General features: G+C 31.6%; 1 protein-coding gene and 1 non-coding gene across 6 annotated transcripts in view; both read left to right on the top strand.

Moving 5' to 3' along the window:
- Positions 1-22,816, top strand: part of Ankrd17 (ankyrin repeat domain 17) — a 147,656-nt gene that overhangs the window by 52,021 nt on the left and 72,819 nt on the right. For all 5 annotated transcript variants that reach the window (XM_013361937.4, XM_005333254.5, XM_013361936.4 and 2 more), the window contains exons 2-3: positions 14,041-14,194; positions 20,611-20,767. In XM_013361937.4, the coding sequence (XP_013217391.1) occupies positions 14,041-14,194; positions 20,611-20,767 (311 nt within the window). The remainder of the gene's footprint in view (positions 1-14,040; positions 14,195-20,610; positions 20,768-22,816) is intronic.
- On the top strand, positions 14,237-14,309 carry Trnaa-ugc (transfer RNA alanine (anticodon UGC)). Its single transcript has one exon. It is a non-coding gene; the product is annotated as a tRNA-Ala (tRNA).

Here is a 22,816-nt window from a genome sequence, read left to right as displayed (position 1 = left end):
TAATGATAACCTATTAGAAATCCCCTGTTGTTGCTGCCCCCTGTGGAATATTAACTATGGTCAGTGGGGTCTTTGAAGAAATGAAGATAATACGGGCAAAACTCTGTTCTTTCCTCTGAGAAAACTATATGGGAGGAATAAGAGATCTCTTTTTGTTGGTGATGAGGAAGAGGGTACAGAAAGATACCAGTTGAAGATATGCTTAATTGAAGTACCTATAATATATCCAGGAGAATATAACTAGCAGTTCAGGTGATACAGAACTTAAGCTCAGCTGAAACTGGGAAGAGATAAATTTTTCAAGTTATTTCAATGAAGTAATCATGGTTAAAACTTCTGTTTATGGTTGAAATTACCCTGGTATATAATTTAACAAACAAAAGGGTCCAAGGTGATACAGAGCACATGTCAGTATTTAAATTAGTTGATCAATCAAAGAATAGAAGCATATGAAGTTGTATTTTGAGGGAGCTACCCAGAGAGTACTCTTGAATTATGGGCACAGTGAACTGGACAGGAAAGAAATGACCCAGAAGAAAACAGATAGACTGAGTGAAAGGGAAAATAAGTTTCTAGAATGTAGTTGAAAGTTCAGAGTTAATAGATATAGCAAAATGATAGAATTGAAGTATAAGACATTAAGATGGAGCACTTCAGAGTTACAAACATATGTTCAAGAGGTAAGTGTGAGACTAGATATTTTTGATCTTTAAGAGCCATTCTACCTTTAAAATTTTTAGGATTCTTAGAATGGGTCCCCCTCCCCCCCCCCCCCCCGTTTTCCTATTGAATTTAAAAGAAATACTAGTGTAACTATTTCTATTAACTTTTAAATCTCTTTCTCTGATTTGATAAACTCTGCTCACAAAGGATGATTATTTTTCCTTGTTTTTGCTTTTTTTATTGTAGCATAGTATACATAACAAAATTTAGCACAATATGCCTTTTTTGTTAATTACCTTTCCATGAAATTCATTTAAAATCCACACAGTAAAAGTAATTATTTATTCTAAACAAAATTTCCAGAGCATATTGACTTTTAGTTAAAAGATTTTCTGTTCTCTGACCATAATGAAATAGAAAGCAGAAAGATAATCTGGGAAATCTCCAAGTATTTGGAAATTACTTAAAAGTAAAACATAGGTCAAAGAGGCAGCCACACTGGAAATTAGAAAATATTTTGGATTGAATAAAATAGGTCTAATTTTTTTGTATGTTGCTAATGCTATGCATAGAGTGAAATTTATGGCCTTAGATGTTTATATTAGAAAAGAAGGAAGTTTTCAAATCAGTCATCTAGACTTCCACATAAAAACAAACACAAACCAACCAAAAAAACACACAGCCGGGTATGGTGACAAATACCTGTAATCTTAGTAACTCAGGAGGCTGAGGAAGGATTGAAACGTTGACTAGCCTCTGCAATTTCGGTCCTAAGCAACTTAAGGTCTCAAAATAAATAATAAAAGGGGCTGGAATTGTGGCTCAGTGTTAAAGTGCTCCTGGGCTAAAGCCCCAGCAGCCACCCTCCCAAAGCAAGCAAACAAACAAAAAACATAAAAGAAGGGGAAATTAAACCAAGGCATTTTTAAATGTTGATTTTAGTTTTTACCAACCTTTCTCTAAAACTTTAGGTATTATTTGTCAATGATGAATAAATGATACTTTATTTTAGTTTGTTTTTAACCTGATTCCAGTAAAGTTTGCATCTTTGTATTTCTTCAATATTTTGCCATTTTTATCCTTACTGAAATTTTAAACTTCTATAATTTTTTAACAATATATACAATATAATTTGTAATAATTTATCCTAGCCTATCAGTGTTCTTTTAAGATATCTTTGGATTTTCACTTTTTCACTGTCAATTGTGTTTTCTTAGGTTCTAGACTTCTGTGTTTTTTCTAAGAAAAGCCTTCTTATCCTATCAATTTAGTTTCTTAACATTTTCTACTATTGCTTTTGTATGTTTCAAGTAGATTTTAATCCATATATATTTTTTAAGTACTCTGTGGTAGAAGTCTAATTATTTTTTCAGCTTTATAGCTATTCTACAAAATAATTCAGTGATATATCTTTTTCCCCACTGTTTTGAGATACCATCTTTTTCACATGTTAAATGTCCCAAATATATGTATTCTGGATTCAATATTCAATTTTGATTATTGTCAATTCCATATTTGACATCTGGTAGGGCATCCCTCCCATTGTTTTTCAAAAAATTTTTTGGCAATTTTGTGTATTTTCTCTTCCAGATGAACTTTAGAGCCAACATGTCAAGTTCCATTAAAAATCCCTTTGGGATTTTGATTAGAAGTGCATTGAATTTACAGATTTATTTGGGGAGAATTGACATCTTTATTGAGTCTTCCTATCCAGGAACATGGTATGCTTCTCCATTTCTTCAGGGTGGTCTTTTATGTCCTTTAGTAAAGTTTTGTAGTTTTTTTTTTTGTGTGTAGGTCTTAACACTTTCCTTGTTAGGTACATTCCAGGATTTTTTAGTTTTTGCTATTTTGAGTTACATCTTTTCTGTTTTACACTTTCTGATGGGTTTTCTTTTGGTATACATAGGAAGGCTATTGGTTTTTCTTTTTTAATCTCGATTTTACAACTTATTTAGTTTTCATTTGATTACTTTGAAGTTTTTAGAAGGATGATTACTTTTGCAGAAAATGATGGCATTTCATTATTTTCTTTTTCAATATTTGTACTTTTAGGATTTTTCATTTGTTTTGTTCTGGTCTTATTGCATTGGTTAGGTGTTTTAGAACTGTTCACTCCTGTTTCTGATTTGATCATCTTGTTCCTGATTTAAGTTAATAATACTAGTTTTTAAACTTTTAAAAGTTTTTTGTATGTTTGTGGATATGTATATGTAGTCTGCACATATACATGTGTATCCATGTATATATTTTTTTGCTTATATGTACGTGTGTGTGTGTGTGTGTGTGTGTGTGCTTTATATTTTTGGTAGATTACTTTTAGTTTAACAAGTATTTTTTATAGTAATGGCTATTATATTTAATCAAGTACTTTTGTTGAGATGATCTATGTTCTTTTTGAACTCTGATATTTTAATGTAGTAGACATTACACTTACTAATGCTGGTCATAATATGTTTTATTTTAAAAATATCCAGTGAAGATGTATTAATTTATTGTAATGTGCCCAGAATTGTGCCACATACAAGTGATGTGCAGTTATTACCATAACGTCATTATTCAGAAAAGTCTGAAAGTCTCCTCTTTTTTATGTGAACAGAGATAAATAAAGAAGTACCCGATAACAAGGTATTTTCAGGTTCTGTTAGTGTTCTCGAGGACATAAACAGAATGGGTGGTATGGTAAAGAGAGCCTCCTTTGATGATATCATTTGAAAAAATAGAAGCTGAGACCTGAAGAAAGAAGTGTTAGGAAAACCTAAGCAAGGGAAATTACTATTTCTTTTTTATAATTAATTCTCCTTCTTTGTGTCCTCTTTTATTGTTTCTTTTTTGTAGTAGTTATATTACTTTACATTTAATTTGCTAATAAGTATTATTTGTTTAAGTTTTTTTGTTTTATTTATTTGTTTTTTGCCATTCCATTTTAGGTTTGTTGAGATTATTTATAATGAGCTAAAGAGTTTTCCCATCTCTCTTCTGGGTATTGTAAATAAAATAATAATCAGTTTCTTAAATATTCTAATGTTTCTTAAATTTGTTAGAAATTACCTCCAGGTCCATTTGGGATCAGTACCATTTTGGAGGTCAGTCATTGACTACCCTTAAGATTTCTTCAGCATTCATATTCTTCAGGGTTTAATTTCAGTAATACCTTTTTCTACAAAACCATTCATTTAGTTTAGACTTTTACATGTATTGATTGTGCTATTTTCTAAATTTAATAGCTCTTTTTTATTTTCACTTTCTTTCATTTTCTTTGATCATACTTGCCAAAGACTTGTTTGTTTTTGCTAGTCTTACCCCAGGAACAGATTTGAGGTTTCAATAATGAAACCTCTGACTCCTCTCAATTTCTTTGCCTCTGTTTTTAGCATTGTTAATTACATGAATACATTTTCATTTGTATTTTGATTTTAAATCTTACTTATTTTAATTCTGCTTTGGTTCTGATGAATACATTTAAAGTGTTAAATTTTTTCTGTAAAAACAGAAATGGCCAAATCCAATAGGAAATAATAATAATAATTTTTATTTCTTTTGATTTCTGAGAGTTAGTAGACTTTTTGTATTTCCTTTTAAAATTTTCAAATAGCATGACACCCTGGTACTTGTTAATTTTTAGTTTCTTTTAGCTTTATGTACCAAGAATGTGACCTTGTATAAATTTTTGAAAACAATTGAGATTTTCCTTTTTGCTTAAAGTTGATCAGATTTTTGTTTGTTTGATTTTTAAGGACTATATACTCTGTTTTCCAGAACTATAGAAAATTCTATTTCTTCATCCTCTTTATTCTTGCATCATATGCTTGCTCTTCATTTCCTAATAGTATGTGCAGAGTTTCTCACTAAGTTATATGGATTTTTCTAGTTTCTTATATTTCTAGCATTTTTACTTTTTTTCTTTATTATATTGTTTGGTGCATTAATGTTGGCTATTATATACTCTGAGTGTATTTTAACTGTTATTATAAAATATCTCTTTATCATTTAATGCTTTTTATTTTGAATTCTTTTTTCAGCTGATATTAATTGAATAATGTCATCCTTGACTGAAATTGGTTTTTTATTCCATTTTCAATCATGATGATTGAAAAATGTCTCCCTCAAAGTAGAATATGGTTGGATTTTTTCTTATTTTTCTTTTAAGCCTAATCTGCGTGTCATTAAAAAAAAATAGAAGAATTTTCTTCACTTAATTGTATATTAACTTGTCTTTTTTGTTTTGGGTCCTCTCCTAACATTTAAGGTTATAATGAAAACATTGTATTTTATTATTGCTTTGACTCCCCATTCCCTTTCCTGTCTGTAGCTAAATTTATTGAGTTTTCTTTTTTCTTCCCCATTTGGGAATTAGTCTTATCCTGTGGTAGATCTTAAATTAAGCTAACTAGCATTTGTAACTAATTGCTCCCTTCCTTTGGAATGTAGGTTTTGGCATATTTCATTATCGGTTATGGCTTTTATGTTTATAAAAATAATCTTACTAATATGTTTATATCTTAATATACTTTCACTTTTCTAGCATTAAGGAATTATTTGTTGATAATCTGAGAGGTTGAAGATATATTGTATTTACTGGTTTCTTTTCTAAATGCTTAGTTTTATGAATCCAAGCGTGTTTCTTTCTTGGATTTAGGAAATCTGATATGAATCTGATTTTTAATCATCTTAACAGCCTCCCCCTTCATCACTCCAAAATCATTTTGTATTTTCTATCTTTAGAATTCTGAAATTTCAGCAGGTGTATGCCTGTAGATTTTATGGTATATGTGTCTGTAGGCGTTTTAAAGCTATCTCATAGGGATCATTATATTCAGGAGCTGTTTTTATGATAATTGATGAAAAAATGATAATACCAGAAACAAGCTAAATTTGTAACTAAATTTTATCCTTCTACTGAATCTTACTGATCATAAAGAGTTTGGTGGAAATTTTTTTAAATACTCTTCAACTTTAATTCTTTTACAGAAGAATCCACTTTTAAAATCTAGATTTGAGAATTTACGAATTTTGTCTTACTTTAAACATTTGTAATTTGCCTACTTGATAAAATTATAATCATTAAATTTTATATTGGATTATATTAATAATTTTATATTGAGTGCCAAGCAAATAAGCACTTTGAAGCATAAAACGGAGTTCATGTTTTGTGTCAAATAAAGCCATGTTAATTGTATCACTGATTCTTTGCATATTTCTAGATGATAGTATGTGCTTAACTGATGTTTGTTATATGGATAGATGAATATGAAAAATGTAGGAAGGAATAAATCACGTTTTATAAATATACTTTTGAAAGCTTACTTATTTAATCAGGTTCACTTTAGTTTTAATCTCAAAATTTTATCATAATCATAATATTCATTGACATTCTTTTTACAAGAAAAACTATTTTACTTTATTTTATCTTTTTAGTTTTCATTTTATACGTATATTAGTTCTCAGTGACTTTGCTGCAAATTTTGTCTGTATAGAGTAAAAAAATTCTATCTCAGTTATGTTAGTTTTGGAACAGTTTAGTTTTTATGAACAAGTATGGTATTTTACTGAAGTTTAACTCTTGTTTGTGACTATATGAAACACAAACCAAAGGAATTTTTATTAGGATATGGGGCTATGTGCAGAAGAATAAATTAATAATGAGTTTATAAGTTATACTATTTTATTTATATATAATTCCATCCCAGCACTTATCTGTGGAATATCTATGTATCTGTGATTATCTGTATTCAAAGAATAAGGTGCATTCTACTGTCATAACCATTAGAACAAAATTTTTTAAAAAAAGAACTTTGAAAAGCAAATAATATTTTTTCTGGGCTTTAGAGACATTGTAAACTATTAAGAATAGGGAGTTGGGTGTGTAAGTGTGGCTTAATCACCACCATCACCACACACAAAAAAAGAATACATTCAATAGATTCAAGTTATAGTTTCTTAGCTTTTATGTGCAGCTCCTTTATGTACAGCTCTTTAGTATCTTTTTATGTGTAAAAGATAATGTTCATGATAATAAATGATACCAAGATTTGGAAAATGTATTTAGCTAGCATTACGTTCACTTAGTCTATGATTTTAATAGCACTGAGTAAGTGACATCTTAAGTAATTCAGTTCATGACAGTTCTAAGTTGTTTTAAGAGGGTTTTTTTGTTTGTTTGTTTTGGTAAGTAAAAATAGTATTATAGATGTGTATTTATAAACCCATTTATATCATTCGAATGACCAAATGGGTCATAAAAAAATCAAATACATTCAGTAAAAGTAAAATTCCAGGAAAAAAATTTTAAAAAAACTTTATCATAAACATTCTTTTAGAGAGGTTTTCTATATTGATTGGATTTATTAAGATATTTAAAAATTTTAAGTGTGGTGAACTTTGGATTGAAAATATTTTTATTTCCTGGAGCAAGTGTAGAATTATTTGTTGTTCTAAGAAACATTTGTAGTTTAATAAAGATTTAGATTACCTTTCTTGGAAGATACATTATCAGTTTAAAATTCAAATCACTATCTTGAAATTCAGTGATAAATAAGTACACAGGATAGAAGTATGTTTGTTTATCCTTAAAGATATTTTTCCTTATTCTCACATCATGTAATCTTACATTTAATATGTTAAAGTTAAGTTCCTGATTGCTTTCTTTGTCTCTGATATCACATTTATATGAAAGGTGATTTGTCCAAAAACACCTTTTACAAGGTCTCTAGTTATCTTTCTTTTAAAAAAAGTATTTATTTATTTATGTATCTTTAGTTTATGTGGACACATTATTTTGTTTTTATTTGATGCTGAGGATTGAACCCAGTGCCTCATGCATGCTAGTCGAGCTTGCTACCACTGAGCCACAACCCTAGTCTCTCTAGTTATCTTTCTAAAACACTAAAATTATTTGCCTTACTGCTCAAATGTTTGTAAGCTGAGCTTAGCCTCATAATTTGAAGTCTCTATCTTCCTTAAGCATCATTCTTTTACTACTCTTTCAGAATTTTTTCTTCTTCCTGTGCACAATGTGTTATTATCTATTTAGCACTGTTTTCAAACTTGTTTGAGTTGTTTGCACTTAATGTTGTCTTTCTGTAGAAGACATTGATATTAAAATCCGTTTTTGTATTTCTTTTTAACAGTGGTTAGGGTACTCTTTTACCCATAATATGTAATTGGTGGTAGATATTTTTTGAGTAGAGTTTCTATGCATGATGTCTGATTAATCTAAATATACTGTCTCCTTATCCTGGATTATTCTTCTCTAGTATGTCAGAAATATTGTATCTATTTTGAGGAAGAGTTCCTTTTAAATGTAATGCTAATATTCACAGTTAGTCAGATAGTCTAGCCTCTCCAAATTTCCATGTCTTTGTGTTTTGAGTATTAAACTGGGTTTACTTTGGGCAGAAGGTGGGCAAAGTTTTTCTTTTAATGCTATAGTTTTTTTCTTTAAACAAAAGCAACCTCTGCAATGAAACATCAGCTTTAATCTTTCAAAACCAAAAGCATTTAACGTGCACAAAATTGCAGAGACTTATACAAAAAAGCCTGTTTCTATATATGTGTATCTCTCAGGTTCAGTATTAGTAAGAATTTTCCGAACAGCTTTGTTTTCCTCAAGCATTTTATGACAGAGTCTTAGCATTATTTTTACATTCTACAGTGTGCATGTCTAAAAGATAAAGGACATTTTTTATATAATCAAAGTAATATCTTTGTATTCCTTAATAGCCAGTACTTATGTAGATTTCTTCTTGTCTCAAAAATGCAATTTTTCTTTTTATAGTTGGCTTGTTTGAATCAGGATTTAAATGTCTATATTATTTTGCTGGTTATATTTTTCAAGTCTCTTTTATTTAGAGCAGTTCTTTTATTTATTTATTTTTTATTTTTGTTCCCATTCTGTTTACTTAAAGTGGGTGGTAATATTGTAAAATATTCCACATTTTAGATGTCTCTTTCTGTTTATTAACTCAGTGGTTCTCAACCTCCTTGTTCCTCCTAGGATTTTATGGGAGAGGGGGTTCTTTTCTCTTCCAAGGGGATATTTGGCAATATTTGGAAATATTTTTGATTGACAAGATGAGGTAGTGTTGCTACTGGTTTCTGATGATTAGGGACCACAGAATGCTGTTAAATACATAAAGTGAAGAGGACAGCCCCTCAACAAATAATTATCTGACCCAAAATATCAGTAGTGCCTATTTTGAAAAACTAATTCATCTTGTTCTCAATGCCTTATTTTGTTTTTAAACTGGAAGTTATTTCTAAAGGCTTTATTAGGTTATTGTTTATTTGGAGAGGCAAGAATTCTTCATTGGAGGTACTGCTTATTTTTATATGTTGCAGAAATCAGGGGCATATAATGTTTGACTATTCCACTTTTAGTACTTAAATAGTAGACTTAGGTGGTAACAGCCTGATTTCCTAAATGAAAAATTCAAACTCCACTTTTCTAAAACAGTACAAAAGTAGACCTTTTTATTACTCCAGCCTTGAAATTTCTGGTGTTCTCTTGAACTAGTTAATTGGATAATTGGTCCCTTTGTGTTAGATATTTAGAAACCTGCCATTTCTCTGGCTCTTGGCATTGTCTTGCTTTCTTTTCTCTCTCTTCCCCCACCCTCCCTTTTTTTCTTTTTTTTTGAGGTACTCAGGATTAACCTAGGGCCTTGTGCATACTAGGCCAGTGCTTTGCCACTGAGTTAAGTCCTTAGTTTTTTTTTTTGTTTTTTGTTTTTTTTTTGAGACAGGGTCCCCAGGTTGCCTAGGCTGGCCTTGAACTTGAAGTCCTCCTTCTTTGTTTGATTTTTGTTTTTTTCCCCTCCTTTTCTCTGGCTCTTCCAGATGGTTCTTCATACATAAATTTGATACATGCATCATTTCATGAAATATCCAACTGGTTAAAACAACACAACCAGAATACTTTAATTTTAACTTTAGTTGTCATACTTTATGTATTCATAACCTTAATAGCATTTTCCCCCTCTTAGCGAAACTTTAAAAAAGACATTCCTTTTCTCTTTCCTGGCTTCCTGAGAGTTATTTATACATTTCATCTAAAGAAAATATAAGGTTGTAACTGAGTGGTAGAGCCCTTGCATAACATATGCAAGGCCCCGGGTTCAATCCCAAGAACCGTATGTAATAAAATATTTAAAATATTTATTTAAATTTCTTAATTCAGACCATTTTTAATATTTGATTTCCAGAACTTGATTATGAATCATAAAAATTTTTTATAAGAATCATATAGTAAAGATGAGTGAATTTTCCTTGGGAAAAAGCATCAGTTTTTAGTCTGAACTACCTCAGCTGAGGATGTAGTAGAGAGGTGTATGTATGCTCATAATCTGTCTTACATTTAAATAAGAGAAAAATAAGTGTATTTTTGTATGTTTATGAGATTGCACCTTCATTTCATTCTTTTTGCACTTACTCTGTAATGTAGCATAAGATCCTTCCAGTTGGAAAGAGTATTGAATATTATTGTATGGCACCAGGTATCAACCCTGGAGTCTTTCGTGAGCTACACTCTTGCCCTTCAATTGGAAAACAAAAATTGATGTTAAAGGAGGAAGTACTCTTAGACTTTTTCTCTGAATTTGTATGGCTCTTTTTTATCTCATTACTTATTTATTTTTTTATCTTGTATTTTTTTATTTGTATTTAATTTCATTAAAAAATATATATGTTTCTTAGATAGTAGGGTTGGTTTTTACAAACATTTATATCCCCTAGTAGTAAATTGTTATCTTTTGCCCATAGAATGTGTTAATCAACTTTTTATTGCTATGACAAAATACATAAGAAAAACAACTTACGAGAAAAGGAAGGATTTATTACAACTTACGAGAAAAGGAAGGATTTATTCTGGCTTATGATTTCAGACCATGATTGACTGGCTTTATTGTTTTGGATCTGTTGGTGAGCAGAGGGATATGACTGAGCAAAAGCTGCTCACTTCAATGGCAGCTGGGCAGTAGACTGACTGAGGGGAAGGGGTCCTTGGATAAGAAATACCCCTTCAGGGCACATCTCCTAGTGACCTACTTCTTCCAACTAGACCTTACCTCCTACAGTATCCACCACCTCTCAATAATGTTATCAGCTATGAATCTACCTGTGGATTAATCCATTGATGAGGAGGGTCGTTATGATCCAATCTCTACCCACAAATCTCACCTCTGAACATTGCTGCCTTGGAACTAAACCTTCACCCTTGAGCCTCTGGGGGCAATTCCAGATCCAAATTAAAAAAAAATAGTTTTAAATAAATATGTGTTTAATAAAGAAATAAAGGTAGCATTTTGTTCCACTGGCTACTTTAAAGTTCTCTATGTAGTATTTCATAGTCATTTAAATTTACTGTTTTTAAATTATCATTTTAAAGAATATTTTTTTAGTTGTTGATGGACCTTTATTATATGTGGTACTGAGAATTGAACCCAGTGCCTCATACAAGCTAGGCAAGCTGTCCTACCACTGAGCCACAATCCCAGCCACTCAAATTTTTTTATATTGTAAAAGTAATGGATTTAAAAATCAACTTCTGCAGGGTATGATAGAACACATGTGCCATCCCAGTTACTCAGGAGGTTGAGACAGGAGGATCACAAATTTAAAGCCAGCGTTAACAACTTAGTGAGGTCCTAAGTAATTTAGTGAAACCCTATCGCAAAAATATTTTTTAAAAAGGTGGGGATTAGGGATCTATCAGTGGTTAAACACCCCAGGTTCAATCTGGGACAAAAAAAAATTTAAAGTCAATTTACAAATTTTTATAGTGTTTATTGTAAGTTTAAAAATTTTAAATTGACCTCATATTTATGAGGTCCAGTGTGATATTTCAATACAAGTACACAACAGATTTTTTTTCTAAAATAATCTAAAACATTTTTCATCTATTCATCCTTACCTGTATTAATGTTTCTATATTTCCTTTGTTCCCTCCACCCACTCTCCACCCTCCTCACCCAAGTGAGGGTTGAACACTCAAGAATATTCTACCACTGAGCTACATGCCCAGCCCTTGCTATTATTTTGAAACAGGATCATACTAAGTTTTCCAGGTTGGCCTCAGATTTAGTGATCCTCTTGCATCAGTGTCCCAGGTCCCTGGAATTAGAGGTGTCTTCACTGTGCCTGATTCCTTTCTTTTGTCTTCTCATTGAGTTGAAATGATTATGGATATTTTAATAGATAAAATTTCATTGGGCAGTAGCCTTTTCTTTAGATCCAGACTCATCTTTTGAACCATTTTTTAAGATAGGAAGGCATTTTTACCACTATGTAGTTTTGAATCATACCTTGCTGTGACCAAACCATGCCCAAAGTCCAGTTCCCAAAGTGTAACATATTAGTTTCCAATTTTCCCAGACTATAACAGTTTAATTAATTACCCAAGACGATTTTTGCTTTACCATGCCTTTGCCTCTGCATTTGAAAATAACCGAACCTATAAAAAAATTGTTGTGGTTTTTTTTTACTTTAACACCTTAACAGTGGTTTTTGATTGGTTAAAGTTAATGTATACTTTAAATTTTTATGAAAATTTTCAAATATTTACACTATTTCAGGCAATTCTGTATTTGTTTGCTTTTGAAATAGTAGAAATCTAATTTAATATTAAATGTTGATTAAAAATTACACTATGCATGGTTACTTGATAGGTGACCATTTGTCACCTCATTTAAAAATGAAACATTTTAGAATTCTTATGCTTGTTAACATATTTATTCTTTAAGGTATTTTTCTTACTCCTGACTTGCGCATACTAGGTATGAGCATGATTATGCTGTAGGTTGTTAATTGCTTTTATGTGTCTATTTTTTATATATCTATTTTAGTTATTAATAGTGTTAAAATTACTTTAGATTTGTGAAGTTAGTTTCTTTGAATCATATTAGTGATATTTTATATAATAATTATTATCAACATTGTTTTGTTGATAATAATATATATATATATTTTAAATTTTATTTATTTATTTGTATGTGGTGCTGAGAATCAAACCCAGTACCCCATGCATGCTAGGCGAGCACTCTACCTCTGAGCCCAAGAAATATACTTTAATATCTCTTTATAAATAGCACTACAATAGAGATTTTCAGAATGAAAATTTTCCCTATGCCTTAGGAGTTTATAATTCTTTAAATTTTTTTAATTGAATCTGATTTTTCTTTTTTTTTTTTTTTTTAAGGTTAGTGGTTCTCAATATAGGTCTGTGGGCTTCTCAGGGTCCCAAAGTTCGTTTCAGGGTATTTAAGGTGTTCAAAACTATTTTCATCATAATACTAAGAAATTGTCATTTTTACTATGTTGACATTGTACTAGTGGTACAAGAGCATCTTTGCAAGTAAACATTCTTAAAGTCACGGCATCAAACTATTCTAGTGTCATTGTACTTTTGGTTGCCATGTACTTGTAGTTAAAGAAAAATTAAAAGCCAATTTTACCTTAAAAATGAAAGCAGTAAAAGTTATTAATTTTATAAAAGCTCCACTTTTTAATGCATGTTCTTCTAATAGGACTGGGTGTGACAAAATTGGAAGTATACATAAAGCACTTCTGCTACATTAAAAAATAGGGTGTTTGGAGGAAAGGCAGTGGTGTTTTTGTTTTCAAGATGTAAAGTGAATGAGCCATATTTTTTCATGAAATAGCATTTGTACTGAAAAGTACAACTGACAAACTCAGTGTTTGGCAGACATTCTAAACATGATAGAAGTAAGCCTGTTACTTTAATTAAGACAATATTTATTGCCAGTAATAAAGTTTCCAAGCACAAATAAGAATTTTAGAATTCATATTTATTTCCCTAGATAATTGATAGATTTCCAGTACTTAAAAGATTTTTCTGATGAAGTTAATGGTTATACGATTTTTTTATATTATAGTTTAACCTCAATATTTAATAATATTATTAAATATAAGCCTTAGATGAAGTTCTTGCAAGCATAATAGTTCATAAATGTATAAAAGCATCCTGAAAGTAATGCATTTAAAGACTGATTTAAGGTCTGAAGGAAGGAGGAACTGCTGATTTATGTCTTCTCCTAAAGTCAAAGTTTTATAGCTTAATAACTAACTTTGTAAACTCATATCTCATAACCACATTAAAATTGAAAAGAACACATACGATTTCAGTAAACAAAATGAGATTTCTTAAATAGAAAATTATATTTGTGTAAGAAATTACTATTAAGCAAGGAGCTTAGGTATCTTTTTAAAATTTATTTAGGGTTATCATTATATTTATCTTGGTAATTATGTTAACATATTTCTCTGTCCTTCCCTTCTTCCTTTTTTTCTCTTTCCACTTTTCCGTTCATTCTTCCTTTCTTCCTCTTTTTTCTTTTTTTCTTTTTTGTGTTTGTTTTCTAGGTGGAGTCTTTCATTTTGGATCAGGATGATTTGGAAAATCCAATGCTGGAAACGGCTTCCAAGTTGCTCTTGTCAGGTACTGCTGATGGTGCAGACCTCAGGACAGTAGATCCAGAAACACAGGCTAGACTGGAAGCTCTGTTAGAAGCTGCAGGTATGTCTGTTAACTCTACATAATAAGAAGTCTACCTGGGCTGGGGATATAGCTTAGTTGGTAGAGTGCTTGCCTTGCATGCACAAGGCCCTGGGTTCAATCCCCAGCACCACCGACAAAAAAAAAGAAAAAAAAAAGAAAAGGAAAAGAAATCTACCTTATTATCCAAAGTTGCACATAAACCTAATAAAAACTCTTGTTATTATAAATGTGTGGTCTTTTGTGTTTAGTATGATAACAATTCATAAAGGTTAATCATTACTCTCTAGACAATTACATGGAACATATTTTAAAATAGATTTTAATTACTCGAGTGAAATGTTTGTGAATTTGCCTACCTGCATGCCAAAATGTACTTGTAATCCTCAAATCAGTATTCAGACTTTCATGGATGAGCACAGAACAGCAGAAGTTTTGAGTTACCATATCTGCATGTTCCCAGCTAAGGTCAAGCAAGATGATGCTTCCTGCTTTTAACTCTTGTTCTTTAGCAGTTTGTGTAGTGCCTTTTTTCCTCCCACATTTTTGCTCCCCCTTTTTAAGTACTGGGGATTCAACCTTGGAATGCTTTACCAATGAACTACATTCCTAGCCCTTTTTATCTTTTTATTATGAGACAGAATCTAGTTCTTGTGAAGTTGTCCAAGCTGATCTCAGATTTGCATTTCCTGTGCCTTCTAAGTCACTGGAATTACATACAAATATGCACCACTGAATCTGACGCGTTTGTGTGTGTGTGTGTGTGTGTGTGTGTTTACGTGTGTGTTTACTAGTGATTTCACTGCTTAAAATGATCCCCAAGCATAATGCTGAGTGCTATCTAGTGTTCCTTAGCATAAGAAGATGTTCCCTAGTATAAGAAAGTGTTATGGAAAAAATGTGTTTGTTAGGTAAGCTTTGTTCAGGCATGAGTTATAGTGTTGTTGATTGTGAGTTCAGTGTTCAACAATACATGTCAGATAAGATGTAAACAGAAACACATGTGTCAGATAAGATGTAAACAGAAACACATGTGAACAAGGTTATGTGTTACTGAAAATGCTGTAACCAGATATTTGAGATAACCTAATCTTGTATTTGTCCTAGGAGTAATGGTTCAGAATTTAGTAATTCAGGTTAACAGCAACTTCTTAGAACATATCTTCCATAAATAACTAATAAGTGACTGTATATAATTTCTCCTAGGCATTGGTATAGGCTGTCTCTTATAACCTTGCATAGTAAATCATACTTTTGTAGAGTGTATTGTAGTGTCCCTGTAAGAATGATGTTTTAATTAGAGATTATGTACATAATCAAAGATTTAGTACCATATATGTAAAATATGCCCTAAATGTAAGGTGATAATAACTCTGAATCTCTATAATCAGTTTTAAAAATCCTATATATCTTTTTAAGTTTTTAAAAATAGGCATAAATATACTCTGAACATTAATTTTTCATGGCTTGGGAACTCTGATGCTCTATATATTGTATATCAAGTGCATGCTGCTATTTTATTATAGCGTAAAAATGACTTATTAGTGTTCAGTAATTCTTTCAATATGTCTTGTAACAGAGCATCTAAATGTTGGAAGGACTCATGGTTAAATAAATTGTAGAATGGATTATTAAAAGGATTTCCACCAAACACAGGCAATCCATACATAGTAAGGCATATGTAAGGTGCTCTTTTTGAGTATAGAAAACTATTTTTAAAGAATGATTGAGACATAATTTAGCTTTTGCTAGAAATTTGCTGTTGCTTTAGAAGTGCAAATTATATTATAGAAATTAGAATTATGAAATTATCTGAAAATATGTCATGAGTAATAGGAGATAACTTTTTCTGCAGAAAAAAAAAGCCTTAGGTTGAATAAACTACACTTTAAATGCTTAAAAGACTAATTAATAGAATAGGGATGTTTGTTTTCTGTTGACCCTACAGGCAGAACCAAGTTCAAAGATGAAAACAGATTACAATTGATAGCTGACTTTTGGAGATAGAGTGCCTCTTTATGGGATGCTAGTAGTTGCTTCACTATTCTTGTTTTTATATTCTCATTTTTTCATTATACTCGCTAACAAACTAGCTTCCTTTTGCCCCCTTTCTTCCTCATTTTCTTATTTTTCACTTCTTGTCTCCCTTCTTTTTTTCCTTCCTAGTAATGAAAATTTTCAAACAAAAGCTTAGAATAACATAATAAGCTCTCTGTATCTTCATTGTCATCCATTTTCAGTAACTACAGGTATATGGGCAATATGGTTTCATGTGTATCCATTTTTGCTTGTTTTTACAATTGATTTGTTTGAATTGGGATCCAAATAAGGTTATCCTATTTTAAAGTATTATTTTTTCTAAGTGTATTTAATTATATTTGTCCTTTTTTTTCTGTTGTTGAAGTGGCAGCTATTTGGACCACTATATGGATTTTGTCATTCCTCTGAGTTAAAGTTACCATAAATCAGAATTCAGATCTAGATATTTGATTAATTCCAGTTTATTTTGTTTTTGGCAAGAATAATCTTTCATGGTGCTGTATATTTCCTATGTATCACACAGGTACTGTCTGGTTTTCCTCTTTCTGTAATGTTGATATTAAGTAAGGTTTAAGTATCTAAAGCTTTATTTGAGAAAGGATGCGTGGGAGGTAAAAATATTTGAGACCTGTCTGAAAATGTCTTTCTTACTAATCTCGTACTTAATAGTTTGATTATATACAGATTTCCAGTATAAAAATAATTTTCCTTCAGATTTTAGAAGCTTCTACACCCTTATTGTCTTCTTTCTGGTGTTGCTTTTTAAAAAGTTTGATGGCACATTTATTTATGATTTTTCCAAATCTGTGCCAATTTTCCCTATTCCTTTTTCAAAGCTTGAGAATTTATGTCATTTTAAAATTTTGATCTTATTTGGAATACTCTTGGTTGTTTTTACATTCAGAATTTCCCTCAAATGTCTGGTGATCACTTTATTCTATTTGTAGTCAATAGCAATGACATAAAAAGATAAATTAGAAACTTTACAAATGTTTTCCCAATTCACATGCTTTACTATAATGCATGTATTGGTTTCCTGTTGTAGTATAACAATTCATTTAAAACATGGCTGTGTAACATGGCATTTATTTATTATCTCTTAGTTTCTGCCATGTTTCTCTTGTTTCAGGTCTCACTGGGCTGAAATTGCCGGTGAGAAAGTTCACTTCCCATTTCATTGTTATCAGTAGCAGAATTCACTTCTTTCCAGGTGTAGAACTGAGATTCCACTCTTATGGTCTATATTAGCTGGGACTCTTCTCACTACCCTTGAGCATGCCCACATTGATACATGATACATGTATCATGATGATACATGATGATCTTTATGCAAAGAGTGGCATGCAGAATTTTTTTATTCCCCAAATTTTTGACTTCTATATTTCTAACCAGCCAAAGAAATCTCTACCTTTTTTGAGCTTGTATGATTGGTTTGGCCCACCAGGGCAATCTGTCTTCAGATCAACTGTGCCCTATAACATAATTTAATCATGGGAATAAAATGTATCAAATTCAGTATCACAAGAATTGTGAAAGCTATGTATGCCAGGGGTAGGTAATGTAAGGAACATTTGAGAATGAATATTTAGCACTGATTACACAGAGATCTTTCATTTATTTGTGAGCGCACCAAATATTGGTATCTTTAGATCTTTTCTTTGTGTCCAGTTTTTCGAAAAACATACGTGATAATTTTTAGGATTATGGGTACTGAGAAAGTGTAAGAGGACTGAGAATTTCACTGCTCATCATATAGATGTTCGCTTATTCTTCATTTTCCATTTAGTATTTTATTTCCTTTTCCTCTAGTCCTAGACCTTTCTGGTTCTAGACCTAGTCCTAGACCTTTATGGAGATGGACACTTGTGTTCATTTACTCAGCACAATTGTTAAACCACTTTTAATATTTTACAAACAAAGCCTTAACCCTGTGTCTGGTACCTTTAATTCCTGAGTCTTATTAGGGTGATCACCTTGTTTGTCTCTTGTTAAGTTTTTCTTATTCTGTTGTTAAATCAGTTACGTCTCCTAATTTGCCTTCATAAATAAATGTTTTTTAGATTTAAAACTATTCCCTATTTTTTTCAAGGATCGAGTTTCTGTTGCATTCCCTTATGTTAAAATCAGAAATCTAGATATTTTAATGTGCCTTCTTAAGTTTTGTGATTCTTTTGTTCACTTGTTTAAATGTCAGAAGTTGGAAAGAATAAATGTGGTCATCTTGTTCTTCCTCTGTTTTTTGATTGGTGCTGATTAATATAACTAGAAAAAAGGGATCATTTTAATGCAGAATAACTAGTATGATTAATTTTTGATGACTACTTATTCAAAAGGTTATTATCATCTGTATCTTTAGTTATTTCCTATTTAGTACTAGAATAATCTGTTTATGAATGCATGAGATGTTCATAAAGATTTATTATAAAGTCTTTTGATAAATATTTATCATCTTGCCTAGTTCCTTTTGCTATCACTGACAAATATTTGTTATATAGTTGATCTGGGTTGGCTGCAAAATTCAAACTAATTCTCTTACATGGAAATCTCTAACCTTGAACTTAGTGGTGCCATAATATTCTTTTAACAAATACAGATGGTATCTGGATAAATATAACTGTAGCAGATTCAACAAATTACATAGTAAATTATCAGTCTTCCCAGCATAAGACTGTTTTTATCTTTTGCACATCTTGATTAGTGGGTATGAAATTTGACTTCTGTGAACATCTTGTTATAGCTAAATCATAGAGGCTTCTTGCCAGATTACCTTTGATCTTACAAGATATAATACTTGCTATCTTAGATTTTTTAAGAAAGAAAATAGTTTTCTTCAATAAACTTTAAACCCAAACTTACAATTATTGTGCCCCCTTTACTGTTAAAAAATATATTTGTGTAGATATTTTTATTACCAAGTGAACTTTTTGTTTCTGCCATTGTTCTAAAACCTGTGATGATGTCTCTTAAGCTTCAATTTGCATGTGAGTCACTTGAGGATATTTTTAAAAATACAGGTTTTAGATCAGTGAAGCCTGAGGTCTGAGATTCTGAATTTTTGACAAGCTCTCAAGTGATGGCAATGCTTCTATTCAATGGACCACATATTTGAGTAGCAGGGTTCAATAATATCTATCATAATATTAGATATTAAAGACTGTTGATCTTGATTATACATCAGAATTGCTTTTAATATGTGACTGCCTATGCCTTACTTTTTTTTTTTTAATATATTTACTTTTTAGTTGTTTTTTTTGGTCAGACACAACATCTTTATTTGTATGTAGTGCTGAGGATTGAACCCAGGCCGCACGCATGCCAGCCGAGCGCACTACTTCTTGAGCCACATCCCCAGCCCGAGAGAGAGAATTTTTTAATATTTTTCAGATTTCGGTGGACACAACATCTTTATTTTTATGTGGTGCTGAGGATCGAACCCAGCGCCCCATGCATGCCAGGCGAGCGCATTACCGCTTGAACCACATCCCCAGCCCTCTACTACTGAAATAGATCTGCAGATGTTGGAGAGCTTAAAACCTATATTTTTGAAAAGTACCACAGGTGATTCAGTGCCTGGATTAAGAACCACTGAATTATAGTGGTTAGAGATAAGCTTGCTTTACAGAATATCTAGAAAAGAAATACATGATGTTTCATTTAAATGGTCACTGACCATTTCTGCTTTTGAATTTCTTTTTTTTTTCTTTTCTGAATGATTTTTAGAATGGTAATTTTATATACTTATATTTAGTAAGTATATGTAGTAAATAGATATAATTTGAAATAAGAAATACTCATATATAGCCTATAGTCTAAAATGTATTTATTATTGGGTCACTTTTTTTTTTTTTTTTTAACAAGTGATAGGCCAGCTAAATATACTTGAGCAAAAGTGAACATTTACCAAAAATAAGGGATGGTACTGGTGCTACTGTCGTCAGTGCATCAAAAATAACTTTTTCAGGATGGTTTCTCCTTTCTGTTTTTCTACTCTCCTCTTTGTTGACTTTATTTTGGATAGTTTTTTTCTGTATGTGGTGATAAAAGTAGCTAAATAGTGCTTGACTCATACCTTTCTAATTTAGCAATCTTTGAACATAGGTTTCTTTACCAAAGCCATGACAAGACTTCTGAGAACTTCTGGTTACCCCAGCATAGGCTAATGACCCATATCAGACATTGAGGGAGTGATAGGATCACATAGTTATAAGCCATATGGGAAGATTAAGATGTTTAGAAAATTTGAGTAGTTTTCCCCCATATTTTAGTGAGATAATATATATGGCCGCTGTACCTTTTGGAGATTTTTATTTTTTTAACATATATAGATTTAAGTAACATGAACTTTGCTTTGTTTCTCCTTTTGGGTATATCCATTTTTGTGTGAAATGATATAATAGGAATAGGCAAATTATCCACGGCTGATGGTAAAGCCTTTGCAGATCCTGAAGTTCTTCGGAGATTGACGTCGTCTGTTAGTTGTGCGTTGGATGAAGCTGCTGCTGCACTTACCCGTATGAGAGCTGAAAGCACAGCAAATGCAGGGCAGTCGGACAAGTAAGTACTTTCTTGCCATGATCAGAATAAGAATCATTTTCTTAATAATAAAAATGACTAGATTATTGTGCAGTTATTTTATATTTGACACTGTACTAACCTTATATATTATAAATTTACTGTCAAAAGCTGAGAAAGCTGAATAACTTGATCAAGATCAAATAGGTGACACATGGCACAGCAGCAGTGTTTGTGTTACTGAAAGACCAATTTCTTAGTCAATGATATTAAAAAGAAAATTTTTGCTTAAAGTTTTGTTTTCTTTTTATGTGAAAAAGAAGTAAATTCTTCCCAATTAGTCATACCATCTTTTAGTTCATGTGCATAGTTCCAACCAGTTTGAAGGACATGATTTCATTTGTCTTACTGTGTTTTATTGTAAATGAGAATCCAAGGGACCTAATTTTTAAATTTCATATAATTTTTTGTACATAGTATTTTATAGTAAGGAAGGGCTCAGTAAATATTTTGTGACATGGTGTTCTAAGATTTCCTGATGATGATAGGCCATAAAAATCACACCATCTCATATGTAAACACAATTGTGTGTGTGTAAGTGTATATATAAACTCTTAAGGAAGTGACTTTTGAAAATAATCATTGATATTTTATTTTTTCAGTCCCCAGTGACATTTTTCCCCCTCTAAAATAAAGCTATTTTGCCTACTTTAGCAATTGAAAAAATGGGAGTATTCTATTATAGTCCTGCCTCACATAACAATGGGAATATATTCTGAGAAATGTATTGGTAGGTTATTTTATTGTTGTGTGAGCATTATAGAGTGTGCTTGTTGAATTAAGACAGGTAGTACTTTTTTTTTTTGCTATTATTTTTTATTGGTTGTTCAAAACATTACAAAGTTCTCGACATATCATATTTCATACATTAGATTCAAGTGGGTTATGAACTCCCATTTTTACCCCAAATACAGATTGCAGAATCACATCGGTTACACATCCACATTTTTACATAATGCCATATTAGTAACTGTTGTATTCTGCTACCTTTCCTATCCTCTACTATCCCCTCTCCCCTCCCCTCCCATCTTCTCTCTTTACCCCATCTACTGTAATTCATTTTTCTCCTTGTTTTTTTTCCCCATTCCCCTCACAACCTCTTATATGTAATATTGTATAACAATGAGGGTCTCCTTCAGTTTCCCTTTTCTCTCCCTTTCCTTCCCACCTTATGTCTCTGTTTAATGTTAATCTTTTCTTCCTGCTCTTCCTCCCTGCTCTGTTATTAGTTGATCTCATTATATCAAAGAAAACATTTGGCATTTGTTTTTTAGGGATTGGCTGGCTTCACTTAGCATAATCTGCTCTAATGCCATCCATTTCCCTGCAAATTCCATGATTTTGTCATTTTTTAGTGCTGCGTAATACTCTGTGGTGTATAAATGCCACATTTTTTAATCCTTTCATCTATTGAAGGGCATCTGGGTTGGTTCCACAGTCTAGCAAATGTGAATTGTGCTGCTATGAACATCGATGTAGCAGTGTCCCTGTAGCATGCTCTTTTTAGGTCTTTAGGGAATAGTCCAAGAAGGGCAATAGCTGGGTCAAATGGTGGTTCCATTCCCAGCTTTCCCAGGAATCTCCATACTGCTTTCCAAATTGGCCACACCAATTTGCAGTCCCACCAGCAATGTACAAGTGTACTCTTTTCCCCACATCCTCGCCAGCACTTGTTGTTGTTTGACTTCATAATGACTGCCAATCTTACTGGAGTGAGATGGTATCTTAGGGTGGTTTTGATTTGCATTTCTCTGACTGCTTGAGATGGTGAGCATTTTTTCATGTACTTGTTGACTGATTATATGTCCTCCTCTGAGAAGTGTCTGTTCAGGTCCTTGGCCCATTTGTTGATTGGGTTATTTGTTATCTTATTGTCTAATTTTTTGAGTTCTTTGTATACTCTGGATATTAGGGCTCTATCTGAAGTGTGAGGAGTAAAAATTTGTTCCCAGGATGTAGGCTCCCTATTTACCTCTCTTATTGTTTCTCTTCAGGTAGTACTTTTGTAGGTGATAATCTTATGTGATCACT

This window comes from Ictidomys tridecemlineatus, chromosome 9 (assembly GCF_052094955.1).
Source record: "Ictidomys tridecemlineatus isolate mIctTri1 chromosome 9, mIctTri1.hap1, whole genome shotgun sequence".
In the NCBI taxonomy this organism is placed as follows: domain Eukaryota; kingdom Metazoa; phylum Chordata; class Mammalia; order Rodentia; family Sciuridae; genus Ictidomys; species Ictidomys tridecemlineatus.
The sequence above is the reverse complement of the archived record's forward strand: the minus strand, read 5'-3'. Positions and strand labels throughout refer to the sequence as shown.